Genomic DNA, 26375 nt, shown 5'->3' on the forward strand with positions numbered 1-26375 from the left:
GAAGAAAAGAAAAACACTTTTAAATTAAACTGAATCAGCTTCAAATATACGGAATATATATCCTTTCTTTTAAACCAGGGGTCTGCAACCTTTATTATCAAAAGAGCCATTTTGCACCCACTTCTACAAAAAATATTTTCGGGAGCTGCAAGAAATAACAGAGTTTTGAAAAGTTTTCATCTTTTATTTATTTTAGCTGTTACAACCCCTAAATATAACAGAAGTGCAGTGTGCATTTGTAGGCTTACTTTGAAATAAATGAAACTGTGACCTGTAGGCCTATTTCAGTCTATATTTGTGTAAAAGTAAGACAAAAAAATACCCCACTTTAATATAATACTTTTTTTTGCTGCAGTTTAGCAGCTTTAAAAATATATATAGAAATATAGAAATTAAAAATAGTTCTTTTAAAATTAGATGGCATCAACTCAAACTCCAAGATAACTGGCCAACAAAATAAACTAATAATATGACTAAAAATTAATTCAGAAATATCATTTATTTGTGTTCGGGGTTTTTTCAATGAGGATGAAGAGCCGCAGGTTGCAGACCTCTGTTTTAAACAAACTGAACATATAAAACAAACTGAAGATACTGTAGTTTTAAAACATACTTGTATGCGAGCCAAGCAGGCAGTGCGCATGCGCGACGAAGTGACGTGTCTGGACGGTGTCAGGGATGTCGAGATGATCGACAGCGCTCCGCACAAACTCAGGACTAACTCACACTAACCCGCAGCAGCGGTGCGGATAACTCCGTCGTTTTAATCTAACGTTAATGTAGATTTAGAGGTACATTCGGACATGTTAGGCTGAACCGAGGAAAAGTGCTTTAAATTACTTTTGGAGCCGCGGCATCGTCGCGGAGCTAAGTGAGCGGAGCTAACCGGAGCGGGTCCACTAGTATGGTTGCACCGACACAGCAGAGGCGGGCGGTGTTAGCGGTGACTGCTGCGTGAGTCGGTGCCCTTGCTTTTACCGGTGCGTGCGGGAGCATGTCGCGGAGGCGGCTGGACAGCCGCGGCGGGCTGCCGGCGCTGCTCGGGGAGGTGCTGACCCCCATCAGCGGCGAGGCCATGGAGAGCGTGTTCCAGGTGACGGGGGAGCTGGGGAGGTGAGTCCGACCACCATCACCCCCTGGGGGGACATGAGAGGCTGCCACTGCGGTAGGATGGAGTCTAATGTGGCACAGAAGCTCAGACTAAACTGGGTCAGAAAGACGTTCCATATAACATGATAAATTAATTAATAAAATTAATTAAAAGTCCCTAAAAGTCCGAATCACTATATTTTTGATTTGATTTATTTTTGTACATGTAAAAAACAACACTTCAAGAGAAGTTTAAGAAAACAAAACAAAGAATTTCTTCCTTTAATACTTGATATCTTAATTTACATGTGCAAAAAAAAGGAGTAGGAAGAAGTGTAAATTTATTTAATCCTACCCCCATTCACTAATAATTTAACCCGTATTTATAAATACTCACACACTGTACTAACACTGCTAAATAACAGTATTATTATTATTATTATTATTATTATTATTATATAGGCAAGGCAAGGCAAATTTATTTATATAGCACAATTCAACACAAGGTAATTCAAAGTGCTTTACATTGACATTAAAAGCAGCAAGACATAATTAGACAGTAAATAACAAATAAGATTGAAAAAATTAAAAATAAGATGATCAGAAAATAAGTAAAATAATAAAAAGCACAATCTGTTAAGAATAAGGGCAGTAATTATATACTGTAATTATACTCACACGCATACCTATACATACACATAGTTGAATATTTCTATGTATTTGTACACACATGCCCATATAAATATCTATATAAATATACTTATTTACACTATAGTGTCTCTATTAACTGCATCTGCTCTATGTATATATCTACAAAAAGAGGCATTTATTGATAATTGACAAAACTGGATTACATATGTCTTTACCATAAGACCGCACTTCAGGTAATTGCAGACTGGATTATCAGAATATTTTTTATGTACTTACTTTTTTCCTTTTTTGGAGGTGTTTACCAGTTCCCTTATGTAGGCTTTTACTTTCCCCTTGATACTTTTGTACAGATTTATAGGTCTTCATGTTGATTGTTTGACTGTTTTGTTTGTTTACATCTAAAATCAAAACCAATAAAAAGTAACTGACAAAAAAAAGTCCCTAAAAGACCTCAGATCAAGTAAAACACAGCACTTTTTTTTAATTATTTGCATTTTTTAGAAAATAAAAGGACAACAACAGAATAAAATACAAAAACAACAAAACACACACAGACAGAAAAAAAATCAAACAAAAGAAAAATCAAACTAAAATCAAGTGAGTATCTTTCCTCCTAATTTCTTCTGGTGTTTTTCCAAGTAATAACACCAGTGGATTTTTATTAAAAGAAACACTAAAAATATTCTCCAATTCTCTGACAGAGTTTTTCCAAAATTCACTTATAACTATACATGACCAAAATACAAATACAAATACAAAACACAGCACTTCTATGCTCTTTGGACTCTGCACTGTAATACATGATATGATATGATTTTTTTTTTCGCCTTCACATTTTAGTCATGTGTTTGAGTGCGTGTCTAGAGAGAGAGATATAACCATGGCAACCAGTGATGGTTGATAACTGGATCCTGTAAACACTTTGGTGTGTTTGAAGTAATGTGTCATAATGATCACTTTGTAAGAGGAAGGAAACTGTTCATGTAGAAATCCGACCTCAGAAACAGGAACCTTTGTCCACTTGATTGTTTGCATCTTGTGATAAAAGGAAGTTGTGATGTGTCATATTTTCACACTTAAGGACATTACTAAGCTAAAATCATCACATTTTGGGTTTAATCTTCAATTGTGAAATAATTCACTATGATGGCCCTTCAGAACTTTAAATGATTGAATATAGATCTTCATGCAACTCATTAAGGATGCATGAAATCAGTATTTTTCCATATAGACAATGCTTTAATGACCGAAGTGAGATAACGTTTGTTAAAAAGAAATGTAACCTAACTGTGCATATTGTTTTGGCACCCCATCTTCATTTTACAGTGCACACATTTACTTTGCGGCTTAGATGTTGTCTTCAAATTTGCTAGGCAACTGTTTTACTGGAAACAAAACAGCTGGGTCTTACATCATACCCTAGACTTTGGTTGTGACACGCTGGTAGTTGCAGTAGATAAAGAATCAAACTGTTGGGTGTGGAATACAATTAGATAAACGAGGACAGCATTATTTTAATGCTCCTGAATTTAAGAAATAGCTCTACTAAAGATATTTCTTTTCTAGCTCTTAGTCTTTTAGTCTTCTTGTGTATTTTCCAACCACTGAGGTTCTGACCTGAACTCTGGGGGCACTCCTTAGATAATTATTGTGTACATCACATGTTAACGTTGCCTGAAGTAATGTCTTCTCGTGTTTATTGTGACGAGAAGCTGACTTGCATGGAATGGAAGTGGGATGCCCACTGAAGAGGATCGTGAGTGCCGACACCATCCAAATCCATGCATATACTAGAAAACAGCCTTTGAAAAGTGTTAATGTAGGACTGACTTCCCCAGAATCGTCATTATATGCTACCGGCAAAAACAAACAAAATGTTAGTAATACCAAGTGATGGCTGGAGGTGTCTGGCACCGTTGTTCCAGTGTTCAAGAGAAATCCTCCTGAGTTTTCCACTTTCACAGTCATTCTTGTAAAGCTGTTCTTGCAGTCCTTGCACAGCCCTGTGGAAAAATACTTAAACCAACTGGATAAAGTACCATCCGATAGCAAAAAGGTTTTCCTAGTAGTGAGAGGAATGTAGCTCTAGTTCCCTTGTACAGTCTGTATAATCATTTTTGACATAGGTTTGGCCGTTCACTTCCTGGGCTTCTTGTTAGGTTGCAGCAGAGAAGAGAAGCGTGACCCGCACACACTGTTCACATGGTGATTTTATTTTAAACTATTTTTTTATTCGTCCGTCCGTCCGTCCATCCATCCATCCATCCATCCATTTTCTGTTGTATCAGCTGTTGTGACAGTCAAACCTTTTTTGCTTCAAAGACTAGATATCTCTCACATTTTATACTTACTTTAGTTAGGGATGGGCGGTATGGACTAAAAAATGTATCACGATAATTTCTGGCATTTATCCCGATAACGATAAAAATGACGATAAAAAAAAATACTAATTCAACTCCACCTTTGTAACTATAAACCTATCTCATCATCATTTCTTTCTTTCTTTCTTTCTTTCTTTCTTTCTTTCTTTCTTTCTTTCTTTCTTTCTTTCTTTCTTTCTTTCTTTCTTTCTTTCTTTCTTTCTTTCTTTCTTTCTTTCTTTCTTTCTTTCTTTCTTTCTTTCTTTCTTCCAGACTCATTTCTTTCTTTTTCGCTCATTTCTTTCTTTCTTTCTTTCAGGCTCATTTCTTTCTTTCTTTCAGGCTCATTTCTTTCTTTCTTTCAGGCTCATTTCTTTCTTTCTTTCAGGCTCATTTCTTTCTTTCTTTCATTCTTTCTTTCAGGCTCATTTCTTTCTTTCAGGCTCATTTCTTTCTTTCTTTCTTTCTTTCTTTCTTTCTTTCAGGCTCATTTCTTTCTTTCTTTCTTTCTTTCTTTCTTTCTTTCTTTCTTTCTTTCTTTCATCTTCCTTCCTTTCTTTATCGTTTTTACCGCGAGATGGCAATTTCTTATCGTGGGGAATTTTTTTGACGGTATATCGTGAACGGTAAAATATCGCCCATTCCTAACTTTAGTTATGCAAACAATTGCCACGGTAACAAGATGTTGGTCCAAGCTATCAGAATTGCTCTTACATTAGATAACATGCTGACCTAAAGTAGTTATGGCAAATATTTCATCATAAATCCATATACCTAATTTAAGCTGGACAGCACAGCGATCAGGACTCTTGTTTTTGGTTGTGATATATTCATTTTCAAATTATTTGTTCTTTTAAATGTACATTTTCAAGAAATTCAGTTTGGCGAACACACTGATCAACATTGTTTTCTGACTACCTTGCTTGTATATTTGCCAATCTCTCCAACACCTAGGGGGAAGTTTGCCGTGGTCAAACGCTGCGTGGAGAAGACAACAGGGAAAGTGTTTGCTGCCAAGTTCCTGCGGAAGAGGAGAAGGGGTCGCGACTGCCGGGCAGAAGTCATTCACGAGATGGCCGTCCTGGAGATGTCCCGTAACAACACACGAGTGGTCAACCTGCATGCTGCTTATGAGACGGATCACGACATTGTCTTAATACTGGAATAGTGAGTTCATAACAAAGCAAGCACCATGTTCTGTCACCATGTTTTTTTTATGCCAAATGTAGGGCTGTGCGATTAATCGATTTTAAATCTAAATCGGATTTATTAATCACAATCAATGTTAAAAAAAGGAAATCGGAAAATCGATTTTCCTTTTTTGCAGCTGGCTGCATTACAAACAGAGCTCGTCTAGTCATCTTTGTTTGGTCAAGAAAATTGTAAATGTTGTCACTTTACTAAACTCAAGGAGGATTTACAGTATCTTTCAGTTGCACTTCATTCCCAATAGGGAAATTTGTTAGCTATTTTTCTTTAAAAATAAAGATAAAATATTTGAAACAATTTATTCCATTGTCTTTTGTAGTTTTACCAAAAAAATCTAAATCGAAAATCGGGTCTTCAGAGAAAAAAATCGGGATTTTATTTTTGTCCAAAATCGCCCAGCCCTAGCCAAATGTGACATAAAAATAACTGGAAATAACTAGGCATTTAAAAAAAACAAACATTTTTTTATGTCAAATGTGAAGTATCACATTTATTATGACTGTTTCTGCCTCAGACATATAAAACAAGCACTTTGATCTTGTAGGTGCTTGGTATAGGGGCCAAGTCCTGTTAGTCCGGTCTGAAGAAACTGCAACTTTAACAGTTGTCTTTAATTTAAAGTCAAACAAGCCTTTTGTCATAACAGGTTCATCAGGGTTTGTTTGAAGACTAAGAAAGCCTGTGCAAACACAGTAACTGCAGAGTTGAAGCTAAAAAAAAAACCAACCTCTTATTCTGACTGCTTGAATTTTAATTCTAGAGTATGTTTTTATATCTAAGAAGATGCAGTTTAATGAAAGTAAAGTACTTTTATTTTCTGGCCACCTTTAATACTTGAAGGAGTCACTGTCTTCCTCCTGAGAGTAAAAAACGTGGGAACAACTCAACCGTAATCCAAGACTGTACAACTCAGAAGGCATTGAGGAAAAAAAAACAAAAACACTAGGCCCCGCTTAGACCTTGAATGAACATGTGTCCTACACAATCTCTAGTGGCCAGCTGTGTGCGTGTGTGTGCGTGTGTGCGCGCACATCTGTGTGTGTGCACGCACATCTGGTATTAAAATGTGTATCCAAATCTGTCTGAAGTGATCAGATCTGAGCTTCCTGCTCTATGTCCAAATAAAAATACACGTTGTTTCCATTTGTAAACAACAAATGTGGTGTTATTTTTAACTGCCTAAGGTATCAGCTGGAAATAACTAGGCATAATTTACAAAACTCGTAAAAATTTACTAAAAAACCTACAAAAACAAAGAAGAAGCTGAAAATAACAAGATGAGGATTGTCCACCAATAACTTTTTTTTCAACTGTATTCAACCAAAAATCTGTACAATATAAATTGTGGTTGATACAATACAGGGAAAAAAACATGAAAAACTGGAATGATAAAGAGCTTTATTGTGGTCATTGATGTGAAAAATCAAATGGTTAATTTCCTAGGAAGCATATTAATGCCAGGTCTGAACAGGGTCTAACTGAACACAAGAACAGACCATGATTTAAATCACATTCATTTGGTACTCTGTATCCAATGTTATCACTTAACTCTGTTTTTGACTGGTGCTTGTACTTGTGGTGAGTAAAAGGGAAGGAGGTGGCTGTCTTGCTTCATGACATTTTACCACAACATGTGAGATCAAACTAAGAAGCCTCTGGGTTTGAGTCCCCACTGAAACCACCAGACCACCCCTGCAATCCATAAATACTGTGGGGTCAAACTGTCTCTTGTGAAACATATGCCACGTACAAAATGCTACAGTTGTCCTGAAATGGCCCTGGATTTCCCTGGATGTTTTTAAGTGCACTACAGATGAAGTGTTTGTGTGTTTCTGTCTGTTCATGTCTGCCTGTGTACCCTCTTTATCCAGTGCGGCCGGAGGAGAGATATTTGACCACTGTGTGTCTGAGGAGCCGCTGCCAGAGGCTCAGATCACCCGTCTGATCAGGCAAACTCTGGAAGGAGTCCACCACCTCCACCAGAGCAACCTGGTTCACTTGGACCTGAAGGTGCCTTAACTCGCACACACAAAACCAATCAGACGCAGGGAAATAGCTGCAGCAGAGGGAGTCTATTTTTAAAAAGTTTAAGCATAGAGTGCTCAATGTTCTCTTTTTTTTTTAAGAGCGGCCATGAACTCAAAACCCCAATTCCTTTTTCTGTGACACAGTTACAGGTGATATGAAAATCTTTTGAGGAAGGACTCTCTTACTGCTACACCTGCTGATGAATTATCCTGTTTGAGACATTATAACACTAATATAAACATTGATAGGATGGAACATTTACTTTGGCATGTGTTTCAGTGTAGCTTGGTAATCATTGTCAGAAACCCTTGGCGTTTGACCTAAAAACGTTATGACTGGTGATCACTAAACAAATGTACTGTATGTTCTCGTTGCAATCACATAATAGCACTGTTTATACAGAAAGCAATTAATTTCCACTATTTCAATAGAAGATAAGGCGAGAAAGACCAACACCTTTCCCATTGGTGGAAAAACCATTCATCACCGTTTTTTAGGGGTGTAACAATATATCGTGCCACAAAATTTCGCAATACAAAAACGTCACAATACATGTCGTGGAGGTGACAAAGTGTATCGTGATATCGGGATATTAATCTACTGTGTTGACTATGTATTTATTTACTTGTATTTATTTATTTAATTTTAGTTGTTAAATTTCTGGAAAAGAAAAAAGTCAAATCATACATGAGAGAAACTATTCAGTTTGTGGCTAAATATTTGTACTTGTATGAAACTGAAGATGCATAATGCAAACCTGACATTTACTTTTAGTTCAGTTTGTGGAAAATGGTTAGCCTGGCTTTCTCTTTAAAACTTAAACAGTTATAAAGCATTACAAACTGTAACAATAGGGCAAATGCACAGCATTATTTTGTGTCTTTCAAATAAAAGACCATTTTTTCCAGTCATATGTTCCTCATGCAAGGTTCTTAAAAAAATACTGCTATAATATCGTATCGTATCGTTATCGTGACCTCAATATCGTGTATCGTACCGTATCGTGAGATTAGTGTATCGTTACAGCCCTACTGTTTTTTTCTAAGAGATCTTGAGTACGGTTAAGAGATTTGTAAATTTGTCTTCTAATGTCATTCACACCATTTCTTCCAATCATGTGTTTTGCAGCCTCAGAATATTCTCCTGACGAGCCTGTCCCCTCCAGGAGACATAAAGATCGTAGACTTTGGTCTGGCACGCCGACTGGGTGTGGCTGGAGAGCTCAGAGAGATTCTTGGCACACCTGAGTATGTGGGTAAGGATATCTTCATGAAGCACGCACAGTCACACATCACAGTCAGAAAGCTGTGGTCTCTTTTGCGGATTAGCTGTGCTTCGAGGACTTTGTTGCTGTCATCGTGATGTGCTGCTACTGTCGGACAAAGGAGGCTGTCCAGCTGTCGTTTAAATTAGTGCTTGATTAAATCCACTCTGGAAAAGTATCTCAGACGTCAGGATAAGTTTACCTGTGTAGTTGTCTTGCTTTGCTGCGCCCTGTTTACTGCGCCAGCCTCTTTATATGTTTGAAAAGGATGTTTTGTAATACAATGACTCATGAAATTGATGGTGAAAAGTGTAGCAATAAGACAGACACACCTCAAATGTGTGACTGGAACACCGACGATGGTTAAAGAAAACATTTATGCAGGAAATTACACAAAACATTGTTTGAATATGGAATAACAGTTATATTTTATTTTTTTCTCTCTCTGTTCAGCTCCTGAGGTCCTTAATTATGAGCCAATCACAACAGCAACTGACCTGTGGTGAGTCCATCCTTCCTCTCAGCAGATTAAGGGAATTGAACAAGGCTGAAGCTCTTCTGAAAACACAAACCTGCTTCTGTTCTCTGGAGGAGGCAGAGCGAGGCTCGTCCTCTGAGAGCCTTCTAGATTAGGTGTAGGATGATTTTATTTGATCTGTTTTCAATCAGAGCTGCCAGTGAGAACTAGGCATGGGGCGATATACGATATTATCGTATATCGCGATTAAAAAACGGCTGCGATAACGTTATCGTGGGGTACTGTAATTATCGCCAAATTTTTTTTTTTTTTTTTTTTTTTTTGGTCACACAAGGCTACCAGCCAGGTAGAAGCCAGTGTTATTTTTTTCATGTATTTTATTAATATTATTTATTATTATTATTTATTTAATATTTATTCAGAGAGTAGTACAATCCGTGTGCATTTGACTACTGTGGCACTTTATTTTCACTCAATCTTTGTGTTGGCTATGCAGCTTTTGTTTTGTATACTACAGAGCAGTGCCTTTATTTTATTATTTTTCCAGAGAGCCGTACTAAGTAGCAGGCAGCCAGCCACTGTTAAAGTTTCAGAGAGTAATACAATCAGTGTGCATTTGGCTCTACTTTGTCACTTTATTTCTATTTGTCACTTATTTCTTTCGACTCTCAGGGAAGTATTTTCTTACAAAAAAAGAAAGTTCAAATAAGTACCGGTACCGGTACTATAGTTTACACTTTGTAATGCATAACATTTACAGTACACTATTTGTTCTCTACCTCAAGTGTCACTGTGTTGAGAATGATTTGAGAATAAATGTTCTGAAGGAACCAGTGGATCCACGGTTAGTGTTTTTCCTTGCATTTTAAGAATTTTATAAGAGACACGCTAATATCGTGATAATATCGTAATCGTGATATTTTTGTCCACTAATATCGTGATATGAAATTTTCATATCGTCCCATGCCTAGTGAGAACTTCTGTGATGAATTCAGTACCACCAATCACTCATTTAAGGTTGTAATTGACTATTACTTAGTGTTGATTCTGCAAAAGCAATAATGTACATTTTTATTGAAGTTCTTCAGATTTGGTTGCAACACAGTGTGAGAATATTTTACAGAATGAAAAGAGAGATGAGGCTGGTATTTTTGGACAAAGATCTGATACAACTGTATTTCTGAGGTCATGTTTTAACTAAAACTGTAGTTTGGATAATTGATGCCGTGTTCAGTCTGGTTCTATGTGTGTTCTTTTTTTTTTTTTTTTTATTTTATTTAATAGGGACAATGCAGGTTTACATGTGATCACATTCACTCATTACAAACAAGCCAATGTGACTGATGTTCTGCATACAGAGATTATAGCTATTGCTAGTTTCCATCTCCTGTCCCTAGTTAGGCTTTTCGTAAAAGAAAATGAAAGAAAGGAGAAAAAGAATACAAAAATACATTCAATTTTCAACATGCAAAGCTATATCCTATTTACAATTCTCAGCTTGCAAGAGAGCACCCTATTAGCGGTTACAGGTGATTAAAAATGCGTACATTTCTGATTTTGCTTCAACCAGTCTTTGACATTTTTAGTAAAAACCTTAAAATCTTCAGTTGTTTTTATCTCAGTTGGCAGTGTGTTCCACATTTGAGAGCCCTTTATAGAGAACGCTGACTGCCCAAAGGAGGTCTTACGGCGTTCAACCTTACAGTTACCACTTGTATTTCCCCTGGTGATCCTACCACTATTCTGCCTGCTAACTAACTTACATAAAACATCTGGTGCTAGGTTCTGTAGACACTTAAAAACCAGTTTGAGCGTAGAAAACTTTAAGAAATTATCAAAACTAAGCATGTTGTACTGTTTCAATATGTGACAGTGATGCCATCTCATCGGTTTTTTATCCTTTTTTTATCTTCAGGAGCGTTGGGGTCATTGCCTACATGCTGGTGACGGGTGAGTCTCCGTTTGTTGGGGACGACAAGCAGGAGACGTATCTGAACGTGTCCCAGGTTAACGTGGACTACAGCAGGGAGACTTTCTCCAGGGTGTCCGAGCTGGCAGTGGACTTCATCCGCAAACTCCTGGTCAAAACCCCCGAGTGAGTAAAGGCAGTGTCTGAACTTGGCTTAAAGTTCTACCAAACAGAAACGCAAACAAATGATCATTTTTGAGTGTTAGCACAGAGCTGCACACAAAATGAACGAGAGATGTTTTTCTAAATAGACTTGTGTTAATGAAGTGAAATTCCACAGTTGTGTGGAAAAATTCACACAGATCAGCCACTAAGCCTGAGTACCGGCCTGAACTAATGCATCTTCTTTTCCAACCCGAAAAGAACTTGAATCTAAAAGAATAGGGTAAAAAATAGGGCTGTTCGATTAATCGATTTTAAATCGTAATCGCGATTATGTAATTAGAACGATGTTAAAACATGAAAATCGTAAAATCGATTTTTCACTTTTTTTTTTTTTTTTTTTTTTTTTTTTTTTAAACCTTGTCTGCACACATATTAATGATTGATGGAAATCCCTCTCAATACCTCTGAAATGTACACACCTCTACCTCCTTCATGGGTTGCATTATTATTTAGCATGCAAAGACCCAGTTTAGTTTAATTAGAAAATGTCTTGTTTTATTTAATTGGAAATATAACTTACTGTATGTTTGCAAGTGCTGATTTGCTGATTTTTTTTTTTTTCAGAGATAAAACTTTATATTTTATTATATTTTTTAAAACTTTTTTTCAACTTATTTTACAGAGTTTGCGCTTTATTCATTCATTTTTGGTTTAATAAGAGCAAAGTTTGCACTTAAAGCCCAATGGGGCAAATGTTCAATAAAAAAACAGCATATTTGAAATAATTTCTTTGCCTTTTGTCAATTCACAAAATAATCGTAATCGAAAATCGGATTTTGAGAGAAAAAAATCGAGATTTTATTTTTGGGCAAAATCGAACAGCCCTAGTAAAAAAGTACTTAGTCACTGTTATTTACAATTTTGATGCCCTTTCCTAAAAATGTTTGTCCTTTGTAACTGTAGAGGAAATTAGGTTGATTTATTATTTTTTTCTGCTGCTTTTTCTCATGAATATGTAGCTTTCACTGGAATGTAAGGATGTTCTGTGCCAGTAAAAGGTTGATATGTGTATGTTGACTACTGCAGTGAGTGAGAGTGGTGTTGCTTGTGCTTTGACTGCAGGGACCGGCCCAGCGCTGCCGAGTGTCTGAGTCACCCCTGGCTCTGGCAGCAGCAGCTCTGCCTGAGCCCGGAGCCCGTCGCCACCCGCACCGTACGCGAGAGGAGCTGCGGCACCAAGTGGGCAGCTCCCCTCGAAGACCCCGAAGACAAGGAGAACTTCGTGGAGTCACTCCACTCTCACGCTAAGAAGTTTCGTCTGGACGAGGAGGTGCCCTCTGCTGGAGACGGTGACTTTTGAGAAAGTTTGAAAAGAGAGGAACTGAGTGAAGTATGGCAGGAACGGCCATGTCCTTCTCTGCTTTTAAAAGTATTTTAAGCTTCCAGAAAACCTGTTGTCAACAAAACCCCCACTCAAGAGTACTTAAGATGTGTTTCTAATCTGCTAATTTGATTTAGATGTAAAATTGACCACTCAAACCAAAGATAACAGCTACTTTTTTGTCAACTATTGCTGTGTGGGCAACATGTGAACACTGTACAGTATGTCTCTATTCATGCAGTATGTTTAACCTAAAGTATTTAATTCCTTAAAGAGATCTATTGTAGAGCTACACAACATTTTCCCTGTTTTGATAATAGCTAGTGTGTAGGATTTCCAGGCAAATCTGTGCAATACTCTGGACATTTTAAATCTTTGCCTTAACTTAGACGTGTCACAGCCCCATCCCATTTCTGTGTAGTTGCACTTTCAATTCAGCAGAAATTTATACTATCAAGATGAACACCTCTGCTATGAGGAAGTGTGACATGTTGAGAATTTAAGAGACAGCAGGCCAGTAACATGATAGACTTGTAAATATGTCGTTGCCCTTGTCTGGGTTTTAATTCACCAGCAGAAAAGCAAGATAACACACTGGCACATTACATTCATGACAGGTTTACCGGTTTTGTCAACCTTCCATTCTCTTCACACGTGCTGCACACTGAGGATTTAAATGTAGCTCAGGGTTTCAAACTCACCACCCTTTACATTATGCAGTGCCCATTAAAAGAACAGACTTCCACACTTAGGTTTTACTCGAGTGTTTAGGTTGTTTTCTAGAAGAAAGGCTTAAAGTGAGCAGCAAATCTTGTGTTATTGTAAGACAAGTTTAAAGCTGTAACAGCTCAACAAAAAGCAGTGAGTCAAACTGTTTTTCACACGCTACGCCTGCATTTACTCAAATGATTTCCTCCGCAAGAAGTTCCTCTTTGTCAGCCAGCAGAGGAGAAACGTGACTTTAGCACTTACCTAATAAGCACACATATTGAAATGATGAACAAAAGGGGAGCTATTTATAAAAGTGTGTATTTGCTTGTCCTTGGTGTATGTCAGTCTCTCACCAAAGCCATTCAGCTGTTAAAGCTACTCCAGTCCTCCTGGGTCAGGGTGCCTGAAGTGATCTCTTCCTGTTGTTCTCATCTCAGGGCCTGCTGCTCACTCTCTGCTCTTTGGTTTTTTGTTTTTTCTTTTGTATTCTTAATGTTATTCTTATAGGCCTATTATTATTTATGTGCTGGACTTATACTTTATATTTTTATGTAAATAATGTGTCTTAAACGGAAGTGCCAAGATAATGGAGGGAGACGGGTGATTACAGATGAGTAAGGTGTTATTTAAAATGAGACGCAGTTAAAGGTTGGAGTGTAAACATTGATAAATGGAAATGCTGGAAGACAGGAGCGGGTTTAGATGGTACTGGGAATTAAAGTAAATGTGGAAAATGGGTGAGGTGGATTTTTGACGGAAAAGTTGATCAGATGATTGGAAGGAACTTGAAATGTGTGTGTCTTGAGAGAAGCATTTAAAAGAGTAGTTGGACATTTTAGGCAATAAAAGCATGTGTCTTAACTATTCCTTTAAGTCCTAATGTTGTGTTTTAAGATATGTAGGGGATGAGAAAGTTGGACAAATTCACTGTAAAGTTTTATTAGAAAGGTAGATGTTGGTGTTAAGAAGCTTGACATGCCCACTGTTTGGTGACATATGAGGTGTTGAAACTCACAGGATTCACCATCTTTTGTTCAAGTGAGTAAGACTTGACTGAAACAAAACATCACCTCACTGAAAGTTACCCCACTAGCAACTACGATTGCTCTTAACCTCCAGCAACATTCCTCCGTTCGTGTCGAGGTGCCAAACCAAATAGGACCACATTGTTCGTTCGTCGTCGTCGTCGTCACCAGCAGGCACACAATGGGCTTTGTGCTGGAGATGGGCGTCTCCAGCTACGGCCATGCTCTCATCTCTATGCTGTCATCCTTTAAAACTGGAACTCAACACTGGATGAGGTTTTCATCTCAAGGGATTTAACCAGTGAGTCAGTAGATCGGATTTTAAATAAATCGGTTTGATCTGGTCAGCTGTTTGTAGCGACCAGAGAAGCTGCACTTTCTCTTCCTGTTGAAGCAGAATTCATTTTGCTACTGTACAAGAAAGAAGCTTGAATCTTATTAAAGTCTGTCGACACTTTCCTTTTAATACCTCTTCCGTGTCTTGGGTTCAGACTGAAGCTATCTTTTTGCTCTGGCAGCAAAATCTGTAAAAAAAAAGAGTTAAGACTGTAACATGCAGGTAGTTCAGAGTAGCTGGGTTTGTTTTGCATTGCAGTGATGTCAAGGATTCCACTCAGACGAGCACGGCGGCTCACGTTTGCTGCCGTTGTCTGACACTTGAACGTGAGTTATGCTGTAGAGTCGAGTTTGTTGTTTTGTACCTCTTTGTACGTTTATTTTCAGCAGCTTGTAACTCGGTGGCCTCTGTGTTCGTGTGTGAGCGCTCATTGTGCGAGCGGGAGGCGCTCAGCCGGCGTTTGTCCTCGAGAAGTGGAGCGCCACTGATGTCACCCAACATTCCTGTGTGAGCGATGAGACTGAAGAGTAACGTAGGAGTCAAACCAGCCACAAGCACAAGCAAAGAAATGTTTAAGAGATGTACCTTTTATTTTGCTTTTTATGTATTTTTTTTAATGTATAAGCATTCTGATTGCAATTGAAATTGCTTAAAAAGATATTTGTATACTGATTATCTGCAAGATAATATTTAGGCATAACAAAGCAAACTGGAAAAGCTCATTAAAGAATAGAAAATAAGTAAGTGTTTTTTGTTTGTTTAATTTCCCATGTTGCAGCCACTGGCTGATTCTAGACAACGTTACTCCAGTAACTTACATATTTTCTCATTAGTTAACTATTGAAATGACAAAGGCATGGTGTCTTTACATCCAATTAGATTATTTAAAACTTCACACATTAGCAAGTAGTAAAACATAATGGAATGCTTAGTATGTTACATTCAGCACAATGACTAGCAGCCATCAGCGTAGTGCAAAGATGCTCCATAAACGCACAGATCATTCAGATAAACAAATGTAATGCTGGCAGCAGTCTTGATTTACTGAAACTACACTAGCTACCCACATTTTTTCTTCTACTGTGACATGAAAACAACTACTGAGCCACCATAAGAACATTATCTGATACACAAATCATTTCCTTCAAACAGTCTAAACTGGTGTTTTCACAACAATGTAAAAACTGTAGTGCGTAAGAGATCGAATCAAAAAGAAAGCAAACCCACGGCCGTTACCTCCACCGAGGGGATCGTGCGATTGAGTCGGTCTGTTTGAAATAAGATGTGGTGCATGGCCTGGCACAGACATCAGAAACTGTTGCTTTTTTTAGGTTTTCGCAGCCTTGCTGGAGGTATTTGGTCACAGTCTGCTTGTTTATCAGGAAAGACAAGAATGCGGTTTAAATAATACTGAGATTAAAAGTTCTCAGAAACTCAACAGTTAAATGGACCTTGAGGTGATTATACCAAAGTTCACTGACATAATGAATTCACAAAGTAGGTCTGACAAATACTAGTGGAAAATCCAACACTCACATCAAACTGAAGGAATGAAAGGAGCAATTTAAAACTAATTGATTCGGGACTGTGCATAATAATAGTTTAAAGTTCAAATACACTCAACCAAAGACGTCAGTTAAAGTCTGAAGTGAGTCTGTTGATAGCTGTTAACTGATAACTGCGTCCATTTCAAATCTTTGGACACTGTATGTTAAAAAGTAGCTCAACATAAATGACGGAATTAAAAAGATATAAGCTTTCAGCTGAGCACATCAAATTACATTTCAAATCATTTAAAAAGCAGAAATTCATTACAGTACTATGATGTCATTTCTTTTGCCTTCTTCAAACCAGTTTTCTGCCTTCAAAGGTTATAATTTAATTTTACATGCTGACCGATACTCATCTCACCTATTCATTTGTCCAGTATCACTTTAAATCCTTTTAACCACACTAAATATTCCATTTAGCTAACTGTATATCTGAGGATGGATGACATCACTGTGATTCACAAAGACTTCTGCTTGAAGCCCGTGCATGCAACAGGATACAAGCTGCAACTAAAATATGAGCAATATGCACGTTCTCTGCTGAAGAGATCAAAAGAGCTTATATGGTTATTGCTGCGTTAATGTCTTACCATCTGGGTTATGAAGAAGGCAAAGTTCTCTGCAGTCTGGCTAAGTACTTTCCAGCTCATTCCTGCCAATTCCAAGGGAAAGTTTTCAAATTGGGATAGTTCCCAAATTCCCCAGCTTAACTTGCCACAGAAAGTTTCAGGAACTTTTCTGTCCTTCTGCAACCATTTTCTTAACTTGAAAGACATGGAAATTCCCCGATAAACAAAATTAAATTAACATGAATCATTTATGTTCCTAAATAAAATGTAAACAGTTATAACAACACCACAAAAGAAGATATTTAAGGAGAAACAAGTGCATAGTTCATGATAGATCTTTCATACTTTCATTTCCCTGCTCAGGGTCACAGCGCAGCAAAAGGGAGATCATTTCACTTGGGGTTAGGTAAGTGCATTCAGCAGTTGAAAGTACGATACACCAGCATCTGACTCCAGCTTTCACTTCCGACCTCTTAAATGACAGAAAAGCTAAGACAACACCGGCAAATAAGACATCAAATGGGATATACTCTAATAAATAATGCAAAAGCTCTCCGTGACACTCAGATGATCAGCTCAGATTTCACACGGACTCAAAACTCCTGGATGACCCTGAAGTGGTTCTCGATGGAGGGGGGCTCGTTCTCAAAGTGGAGCTTCTTACTGGGGCAGGCGCCGAACTCCTCCAGGGTCTTAATGAAGTGTCCGTGCTCCCGGCCCACCCAGGCCCGCATGGGGTCGCACACCTCGTACGGAGTCACGTGGGCGTGAATGGACACGCCGCTGGCGGCCAGCTCCCGCAGCACCTGCTTGTCCGTCACCCAGGTCTCACTCCCTCCAGGATGCCCCCCGTCCAGCCAGAACATGTCTGAGATGCACTTGACGAAGGGCGACATCTGCAGGTCTGCCTGGGCCCCGGGCAGCTCGTACGCCATCTGGTTCAGAACCACACAGCCTTTGCTGAAGCCGACCACGGTCAGGGAGAAGCCTGACGGGATGCTGCCGGCGCCTCCTACTGGCTGAAGGGGGTTGGGCAGTTTGGCTCGCTCCATGCCGTTGCTCAGGAGAGCCCTGGGATCAAAAACACCACTTAGACTCAATTTGATCATTGCAGGATTTACAAAACCATGAAATGATGTAGTATGAACCATTATGTAGTGATGTTTCCTGGGGTAAGGATTAGGGCTGGGCGATATATCGAGATTTTAATATATATCGATATATTTTCAAACGCGATATGGTACAAGACTATATCGTTTATATAGAAAAAAAATAATTTTCTTTTTTTTTTATGATTTTGATATAGCTTATTTTGTGACAAATTGACTTGAATGTTTTATTTGAGATTTACACAAATGTTTTGTTATTTGCAAACCTGTCAACCTCAGTGGAAAAGTCTGCCTGTTACTGTCTACATTGTATTAATTGCACAGTGTATTTTAATTTAATTGTTATGCAGGAAAGGGATATTTGTTTTATTTTATTCAAGAAGCATTTTTATTCTATATATGCAGGCAGTTTATTTTTATTTAATTTGTTTTATACATTTTGATATTGTGCAGACCTCTGTTAATAAAGGTACCTGTGTGACATTTGGCACGAGGCTTTGTATTAAAACTGACTGTTTTTTTAAGGGTTTGCCTCAGAAAAAAATGAAGCTAACAGAGATGCTATGCTATAATGCTTTGGGGGAAACCCCAATTATGGCACAGAAAAATTATCGATATATATCGCGTATCGCCATTCAGCTAGAAAATGTCGAGATATGACTTTTGGTCCATATCGCCCAGCCCTAGTAAGGATACAAAATACATTTCAATGTGCCCATGCTAATTTTCACTCAGGTGTTATGATATATTTTGACGATACGCAAAGTCAGAAGCCAAACCTCAGGTGGCGAAATGCTCCGAAGTCGGGTGAATATGGAGAGTGCTCTGGAGCCCCGAACATGTTGCTCTCCACAAAGTTGTGGTAGCAGCTGAACTTGTGCAGATACATGCGTGAAGCTCTCACCACCCAGATGTGCCTGTCGGGGAAACGCCGGCCCAGGAGGAGGGCGACCTGCTCCAGACTCCAGGACAGCCACTGGGCTCCGTCCGGCTGCACCGCCATCTCCTCCTGGAAGTTCTGCACACGCAGCACACAGAGACCAAGAGAGTAAGACTATTTACACTCTGCAATAGAGACAAACATGTGCTAATGAGCATTGAAACTAAAGAATAAAACATTCAAGGTGACAAATGAAGGGCTATAATTTCTTAAAATTATCTTTGTGTTTCGGTTGCCCTAATATTCTGCTATTCTGGAAAAAGGTCGTCAAATGCTTGTCATTGACCAAATGTAACATCCCTTTGATGCCAAAAGTCTGCATACTTGGAATATACCCCAAAGACACGATCAACACAACAAAGCAATCAAAAATGACAGATTTTGGACTTCTTCATGCAAGGAGAGTGATTGCACTACATTGGAAAAACGTTGAACCACCATCACTTGGACTATGGAAGAAGGAGCTGATGACGGGTCTTGGTCTGGAGAGGTTGACTTATATAGTCAAGGGTAAACAGAAAGAATTTATGGATATTTGGGACTAATTTATGTCTTTCTTGACCAACGAGATGGATAACACTGAATAACAAAACAAAACTTACACTGGCGAAGTGAATGTACGATCCTGCCTTTTTAATTTTACAGCACTTTATTAGTTTGATGTCTAGTTTATCTTTTTTTTTTTGATATGCTTGTTGAACTTTAATAAAAAATATTGTTAAAAAAAAAAAATCTTTGTGTTTCGGTCATGAGTCAAAACATGTTTCCTATATCCTGGACTTAACAAGTAACACTTTGACTTTGAGGGCCACAATCATGGATCTTGACCTACTTAATTAATGAGACACATGACTTCATTGCAGAGCGCTGTTAGACAGAACAAAGACCTTATTCATTTTATTTATAGTATTCAATCTAAGTATTCAATACTTAGTCCACTTAGTACCATCATATTTCAATCTATAGTGGCAGTAACTTGAAGTAATTATTTCCTGACTTTTTTTCGCATCGTTGTGGAGACAGTCAGGTCCATTCTTCTTTACAACGCAGTATTTCAAATAAGGTGTGACTTTGATGAGGCCTTCCAAAAGCTTGATTCTTTTATTTTCCAGCCATTCAGATGTAGATTTGCTGGCGAGCTTCCGATCATTGTCCAGTTGCATGACCCAGTTTCGATCACGCTTTACATGGTCTCATGAATACTCTGGTGTACAGAGGAGTTCATGCTCAACTCAGTAACCCCAATGTGCCCAGTTCCCCCGACTGGAAAACAACACCATATCACCCCCCCTCCGCCACTGTGCTCAACACTGGGGAAGAGGGGTTTTAGCTGAAATACTGTTTTAAGTTTTCATCAGACATATAGGTGGTCATCCAGAACAAACAACTCCACTTTAGTCTCATACATAGTTCCAGATGTCAAATGATTTGTTCAGGTGCAGTTTCTCGTTTTTTTTTTAGTCTGTTTGTTTTAGACCAGGGGTCAGCAACCCGCGGCTCTAGAGCCGCATGCGGCTCTTTAGCGCCGCCCTAGTGGCTCCTGGAACTTTTTCAAAAAAAAATGTTTCTCTTTTTTTTTTCCTTTTTTCTTTTTTTTCCGTTTTCTCTTTTTTTCCTCTTTTTCTTCTTTTTTTTCTTCCTTTTTTTCTCTTTTTTCTTTTTCCTTTCCAATCTAGAAATTGACTTTTTTCTCGAAGTGCATGATGAAAAAATAAATCTTCCCCCAGTTCTAACTAATATGCAGCATGTGTTGCCTTCATTCTAATTCTGATACAAGACTTTTCATTTTTTGCGGCTCCAGACATATTTGTTTTTTGTGTTTTTGGTCCAATATGGCTCTTTCAACATTTTGGGTTGCCGACCCCTGTTTTAGACAGAAAAGGTTTCCTACTGGCACTCCTAAACAAACCACATTTCTTCTAACTGCTGTCATGAACATTTAACATGCTCAGTGAGAACTCTGGGATCTGAAGGGTTTATTCTTTTTTTTAAATCAGCTTTGCAAATCTGATCTTGGGATAAATTAGCTGGGATGTGGAGTCCTGTGACAACTAATAACTATCTTAGATCCTTTTCACTTATGAATAACCTTTTTAACTATATAACCTTGAATTTGAAATTGTTTGGAAGTGGTTTCATAACTCATTCAGGTGTGCAGAGCTGCACACCTGAATGCTGGAGACCAACAAACTGTCTTCTTTCATTGAGGTCTGCACACCTCCGGATAATCAGGCCATCGAGAGCTGGAGGCCGGTTATAACTGGCTGTAACCGTTACCAACCCTCTTAAAATCCTGCAGAAGCAGGAAGACACTAGGTTCAGACAGGTTTTTTTTTTTTTTTTTTACACACAGGAAATTAATTAACTACAGATTATTTGCCATGTGCAGGCCTCGTCTGGCCTATATGATCTGTAAAAATGACTGTGTAACACTACAAGATGGAGTAATATGCATATTGGTTATGAATCATTGACCATCTGCAGCAAAACACCTCAAGTCATAACTGATGCTCCCTGTGCATGAGAATCAAGATTTACTCTACGTAATTATGAGAATAAACGTGATCATTTTGCCAACAAGACTGCAATACAGATTTGATGAATTCAGTTTAATCATGTTTGTGTTATATACAAGATTTCTCTCCGTCTCATTCAGTTGATGCAGAAACTGCCGTTGGACATGTAGCGTATTGTTAAACCAGAGGCAGATTCAGGGCAAATGTGATCAGATGTCTAATGTAGTGAGTTTTCAAGTTTATTATATACAGAAGGAAGGGGGGACAGCGGTTGTTTAGTATTTACTGTTACTAATGTCATGTGTCCTGCATGTCTTGTATCCTGCTACTGGATGCTGTGAATTTCCCAATGGATCAATCTTTATTTTATCTTAAACTGACGTCAGTGGTATCAGGATGTGTCCCCTTGGACAGTGATGGATAATAGTTCAAAGGTGGCTGTATTGAGGAGACACAGATCTGAGATGTGTTGCCGTAAACAGCGTGCAAAGCATGAATGCAAACTGAGTAATAATGATTAGCTATTCGAGTAATCCTACTCCTGTCAGCTATACTTTTGACCCAGTTGTATAAAATCTAGGCCGGATTATCCATATACTGAACTGGGCGAGCGCCCAGGGGCACCAGCCAATGAGGGGGCACCAAATCTAATCATTAACTGGACCATATACGTCACATTTTGTTATTTTCTCTATATATTTGCTGGAAGATGAGCAAACAGGTACAGCGGTAACCAATGATATAATAAAAATACATTAAAATAATAACAATAATAATAATAATAAAAAGAATTGCGTTTGAGTGAGTGCCTTAACAACTTAACAACCTTAAATCTAACCTACACATTGCTATTTTATGTGCTGTTCCCTACCGTCACATCAGCTCATTCAGCAGGCCTGTTTGATTGTTTAGTCATATGCTGTAATAGTTTTGCATGTAGACCTCGGACCGGCCATATATGGTGGAAATGATGATAGTTAACGTGGTGTTACATTGGCATGTTGCATTCTGATTGGAGCATCAGTGTAGTTTGGCGTTTGTAGACTCATGTCTATCTGTGGTGTTACTCTTAGTTGGTTGCTTGTCAGAGGCGGATCTAGGGAGCATGTACTTGGGGTCAAGCCCCGAATGTTTTTCCAAAAGCCCCAGATCTGAAAAAACAAAACAAACAAAAAAAAAAAAAATCGTCTGGTCTAAATGTTCAATTTGGGGCGCAGGCAGGCGCGGCGCAACGCCACGGCAGGCGCAGGGAGGCGCCCCCTCTTGCGCGCCGCCGAGCTCGGCGGCAGAGGGGTCCGCTCTTGGGCCGCGGTAGCACATACACAATGAATGGGAAAGCCGGTGGCGGTCTGCCCTTTGCCCCCTCTTTCACATAGAGGGAACCTGCCGCGGCGTTGCCCAGCGCCTGCCTGCGCCCGAATTTAACATTTTTTACACTGTGCCGCGCTATGACGACATCTCGGCGCGTCCAATAGGAGAGAAGGTGGTGGAAGGTGAAAAAAAACGTGCGGGTTGTAGATCAGAGACGATCAAGATGGAAGAAAAAATTATTTTGGCTGTGACTCTGTGTGAGGAGCTGTGGGATACGAGACTGCAGGCCTATCGTGACCTCAATAAGAAGGGACAAAAGTGGAGACAAATCTCCCACAATTTGGGCATACCAGGTGTGTTTAAAAGTGGTAGAAAACTTTTGGTAGTGGTAGAGAGCTTTTGCAAATCGAGCTGTATGCTACTGTACGTCCAATCGAGTGGGAAACGGGCGCCAGACCGGAAAAACTTTTTTTTTTTTTTTACTTTTTCTGGCGAAAGAAACCAGTTCAAGTAGTTGCTGACAATTGTAACATTTCTATAGTAAAAGGGTCTGAATTTATAAATTGTTCTGTTGTCCAGTGCTTTTTGTTTTCACCACCTGAGCCCCCCCCCCCCCCCCCCCGAGGCTAAGCCCCGGATCTCCTGACATCCTAGATCCGCCCCTGTTGCTTGTCTTACATTTATTTGTAGTACGAGTGTTGAGCATGTACTTCAGCAATACGTTCATGTAAATCTATGGTCTTTATAACTATAGTACATTTCCCTTCTTTTTAACGTAAAATGCGTGAAGACGGGGGCACTTCAAGTGTGGCCACCCTGGGGAACACACTGAGTTAATCCGGGTCTGATGGAGGGAGAGACCGGTCCCAGATCAGGTCACACTCACCCAGGCCCGGTTCTACGAGGGTGCATAAGCATTGCACCCTCAGTTTATGTGTTTGCCCACTCAGTTGAAAAGACGAAAAGAAAACTGACAAATGCGCGCGAGTTAAGCCTGATTTATGGTTCCGCGTTAAATCGACGGCGTAGCCTATGGCGTAGGGTACGCGGCTACGCGCACCGTATGTTCGCGTCCCCGCGTATCCTACGCCGTAAGCTCTGCGTTGGTGCAACGTGGAACCATAAATCAGCCAGTGTCCGTCACTCATCCAGCAGTTTCCTGAACCAGCAAGACGCTGCTCTCTGCTGCACCGTTAACACAAAGTAACGATGGATATTCAGAAGTTGTTCAAGCACAACGACGCAAGCAAGTTTATATTTATGATTATATTTATTTTTGGTATTTATTTTTCTATGTTTTATTTTCTGTTGCTAGATTGTCTGATGGGTGAGGTAGCCCAGACTAAATGTAGCATTTTCTTTCTTCTGCAGCAATATTGCTGCAATAAAGCATTTGAAATACACTTTAAATATTCTTGTTTTGCTAGTATCATTCCGCTTGAAATTATGGGAAAATGCATAATTTAGTGTTGAATAACCTGCCAGGCATGTGCACCTAGGGTTGCCACCCGTTCCGTAAAATACGGAATTGTCCTTTATTTGAGAAAAAAATGTTGCGTCCCGTATTGAAGCCGCGGTTAGACTTGCAGGGGACGGGATTTGTCCCGTATTTTCATTAACGCCCCATACACACGTCTGTCACACACACACCAACACTAAATTTAACAATAGTGAACAAAATAAACACAGGAAACATTAAGGCCAGCAAAATCTTTGTGGTGGGACAACAGGACCTGCTGCGTCTGTGCCCATATCTTTATATGTTATTATTATTATTATTATATGTGTGTGTGTGCCAGACAGCGGGGAGGACTCAGGCTTCACCTCCAGGTAGGAGTTGGGAATTGGGAATTAAAAATTGCGTTCCGTATTGAACCAATACGGACATATATTATGCTCTTATTTATTGATGTCATAATATACAGGTGAAGGTCGGAAAATTAGAATATATTGCAAAACTTCATTCATAGTAAATTCAACTATTGAATTTACAATGAATTATTGAATTGGTGATTATGGCTCACAGTTTATGAAAACCCCAAATAAAAAATAAATTAGAGAATATTTTATGAAATCAATAAACAATTCCATCATCAAAATTATAACAAATAAAGGTTTAACATATCTTGCTTTGCATGTAATAAGACTAGGTAATATATTAGTTTCACCTTAAGTTCAATTGTTGAAATAAATTAACTTTTACACCATATTCTAGTTGAATTATTGAAATAAATTAACTTTTACACCATATTCTTCACCTGTAGACTATATTATACATCTGGGCTGATGTGGACATAAGTAGCATAGGAGGCTATTTCAGTTGCTCATGGTTGTCTGTCTCTACAGTCATGCAAGTTCAATGCTATTAAAGCACTTTAAACTTTAAATCAAAGCATTTTGTTTTTTCATATAAAATAAACAAATTTCTGTGCAGTTTTTTTTTGGCTCTTGCGCTGCTGAAATTGGGGCGTCCCTTATTTCTATTTCTGAAAGGTGGCAACCCTAGGTGCACCCCCTCTGATCTGAGATGCAGCCCTAGTCATCATTTTCTAGAACCGGCCCTGCACTCACCTGGATGTCGCCGTGGAAGAAAACCACATGCTGGTCTGCGGTCTCCCCGGACTGTGCTGCCTGCAGCAGCAGCAGGTCGTTAGCTCTGCCGCCTGCAGCAGCCCCGGGCACCGTCAGCAGCCTCTGCAGCCTCCTGCTGCTGCAGCCGGAGCCCTGCAGCCCCGGCGGCTCCTGCAGCTCCTGCAGCTCCGGCAGCCCGCTGGAAGTCCCCGCCACGGAGCTCATCGCTTTGGCTGCACTTATTAAAGTCGAAACCCACCGCAAATGCTCGGGCGACTAGCATAGACTCTGGACTAACAAAATGATCTGACGTTTTTGGTCTGTACGCATGCTGCTGCTGTCAGCTACCGAGCCCTGTCTGTCACGAAGGCAGCACCGGTAGTACGGTGACGATACTATGGAATGAGGAAATATGGTTTTAACTGCACGCAGTAACCAACGTTTATCTGTCTCGTGTTCTAGTTTTTTAAATAAACCCAGTGTGTTGCATTTTTAACGATGTATGTGACCACAAAGAGGCGCTGTTTAGTAAAAACACAAGCACATCCATCAAGTGTCGTATCCGCACATAGACATGTGTACATAGACGCCTCATCGACCGTTGCTGCCGAGCCGTGGGGCCGCCATCTTGGAGCGGGCACCCGCTCCACTCAGTGTCATCTGTCTGGCTGGCGCAGTTAAGAGTCAGCGCATCAGTCATAACTCGCAGAATACTAAACTGATTTTCACGTTTGTTTGTTTTTTCTGAAAACGTCATACATCTAGGGATGTTACCAGACACATGTTTCGGGTATTTTAATATTCATAGTAGGCTTAACAGTAATACAATATTCTGGCATGTGAGTGTGATAGGTAGGCTATTTTGCAAGACACACAATATATAAATATATATATAACAAACCATATTTACATATGTGCTAAAAGCCTTGAAAGAGGACTGCTTTGCAGAGCTTCTTTCTCATGCTCCCTTTCTGCAGGTCAAGAGAGGTGAGTTGTGGTGAATGTGGTGTAGCCTTATTTTTAGATTTTTTATTTTATTTTTTTATTTATTCTTTTTATCCCTGGTCGCAATTGTTCGCCGATTTGTAGAGGAATATGCGGCACAGTGCTCTAGCATCTTCAATACTGTTCTGTCTATGCTGTCGTATGGGTAGGATGACCGGTCCAAGATGGCACCTGTATTTCTCACTCCCTAGCGGTCG

At 39.2% G+C, this 26375-nt stretch overlaps 2 protein-coding genes across 2 annotated transcripts; one reads left to right on the forward strand and one right to left on the reverse strand.

Annotated features, from left to right (window-relative positions):
- Positions 1-656: 656 nt before the first annotated feature.
- stk17b (serine/threonine kinase 17b (apoptosis-inducing)) lies at positions 657-15347 on the forward strand. Its single transcript, XM_061723815.1, has 7 exons — positions 657-1113; positions 5055-5267; positions 7181-7319; positions 8466-8592; positions 9055-9103; positions 10995-11174; positions 12276-15347. Exons 1-7 carry the CDS (start codon positions 995-997, stop codon positions 12511-12513), a joined length of 1065 nt encoding a protein of 354 aa, XP_061579799.1. The 5' UTR covers positions 657-994; the 3' UTR covers positions 12514-15347.
- c6h2orf69 (chromosome 6 C2orf69 homolog) lies at positions 15181-25920 on the reverse strand. Its single transcript, XM_061723816.1, is given in 4 exon segments — positions 15181-17797; positions 18615-18853; positions 25174-25422; positions 25424-25920. Coding segments are annotated over 4 exon segments (999 nt in total). The 5' UTR covers positions 25457-25920; the 3' UTR covers positions 15181-17319.
- Positions 25921-26375: the final 455 nt, after the last annotated feature.

This window comes from Cololabis saira, chromosome 6, assembly GCF_033807715.1.
Source record: "Cololabis saira isolate AMF1-May2022 chromosome 6, fColSai1.1, whole genome shotgun sequence".
Classification (NCBI taxonomy): domain Eukaryota; kingdom Metazoa; phylum Chordata; class Actinopteri; order Beloniformes; family Belonidae; genus Cololabis; species Cololabis saira.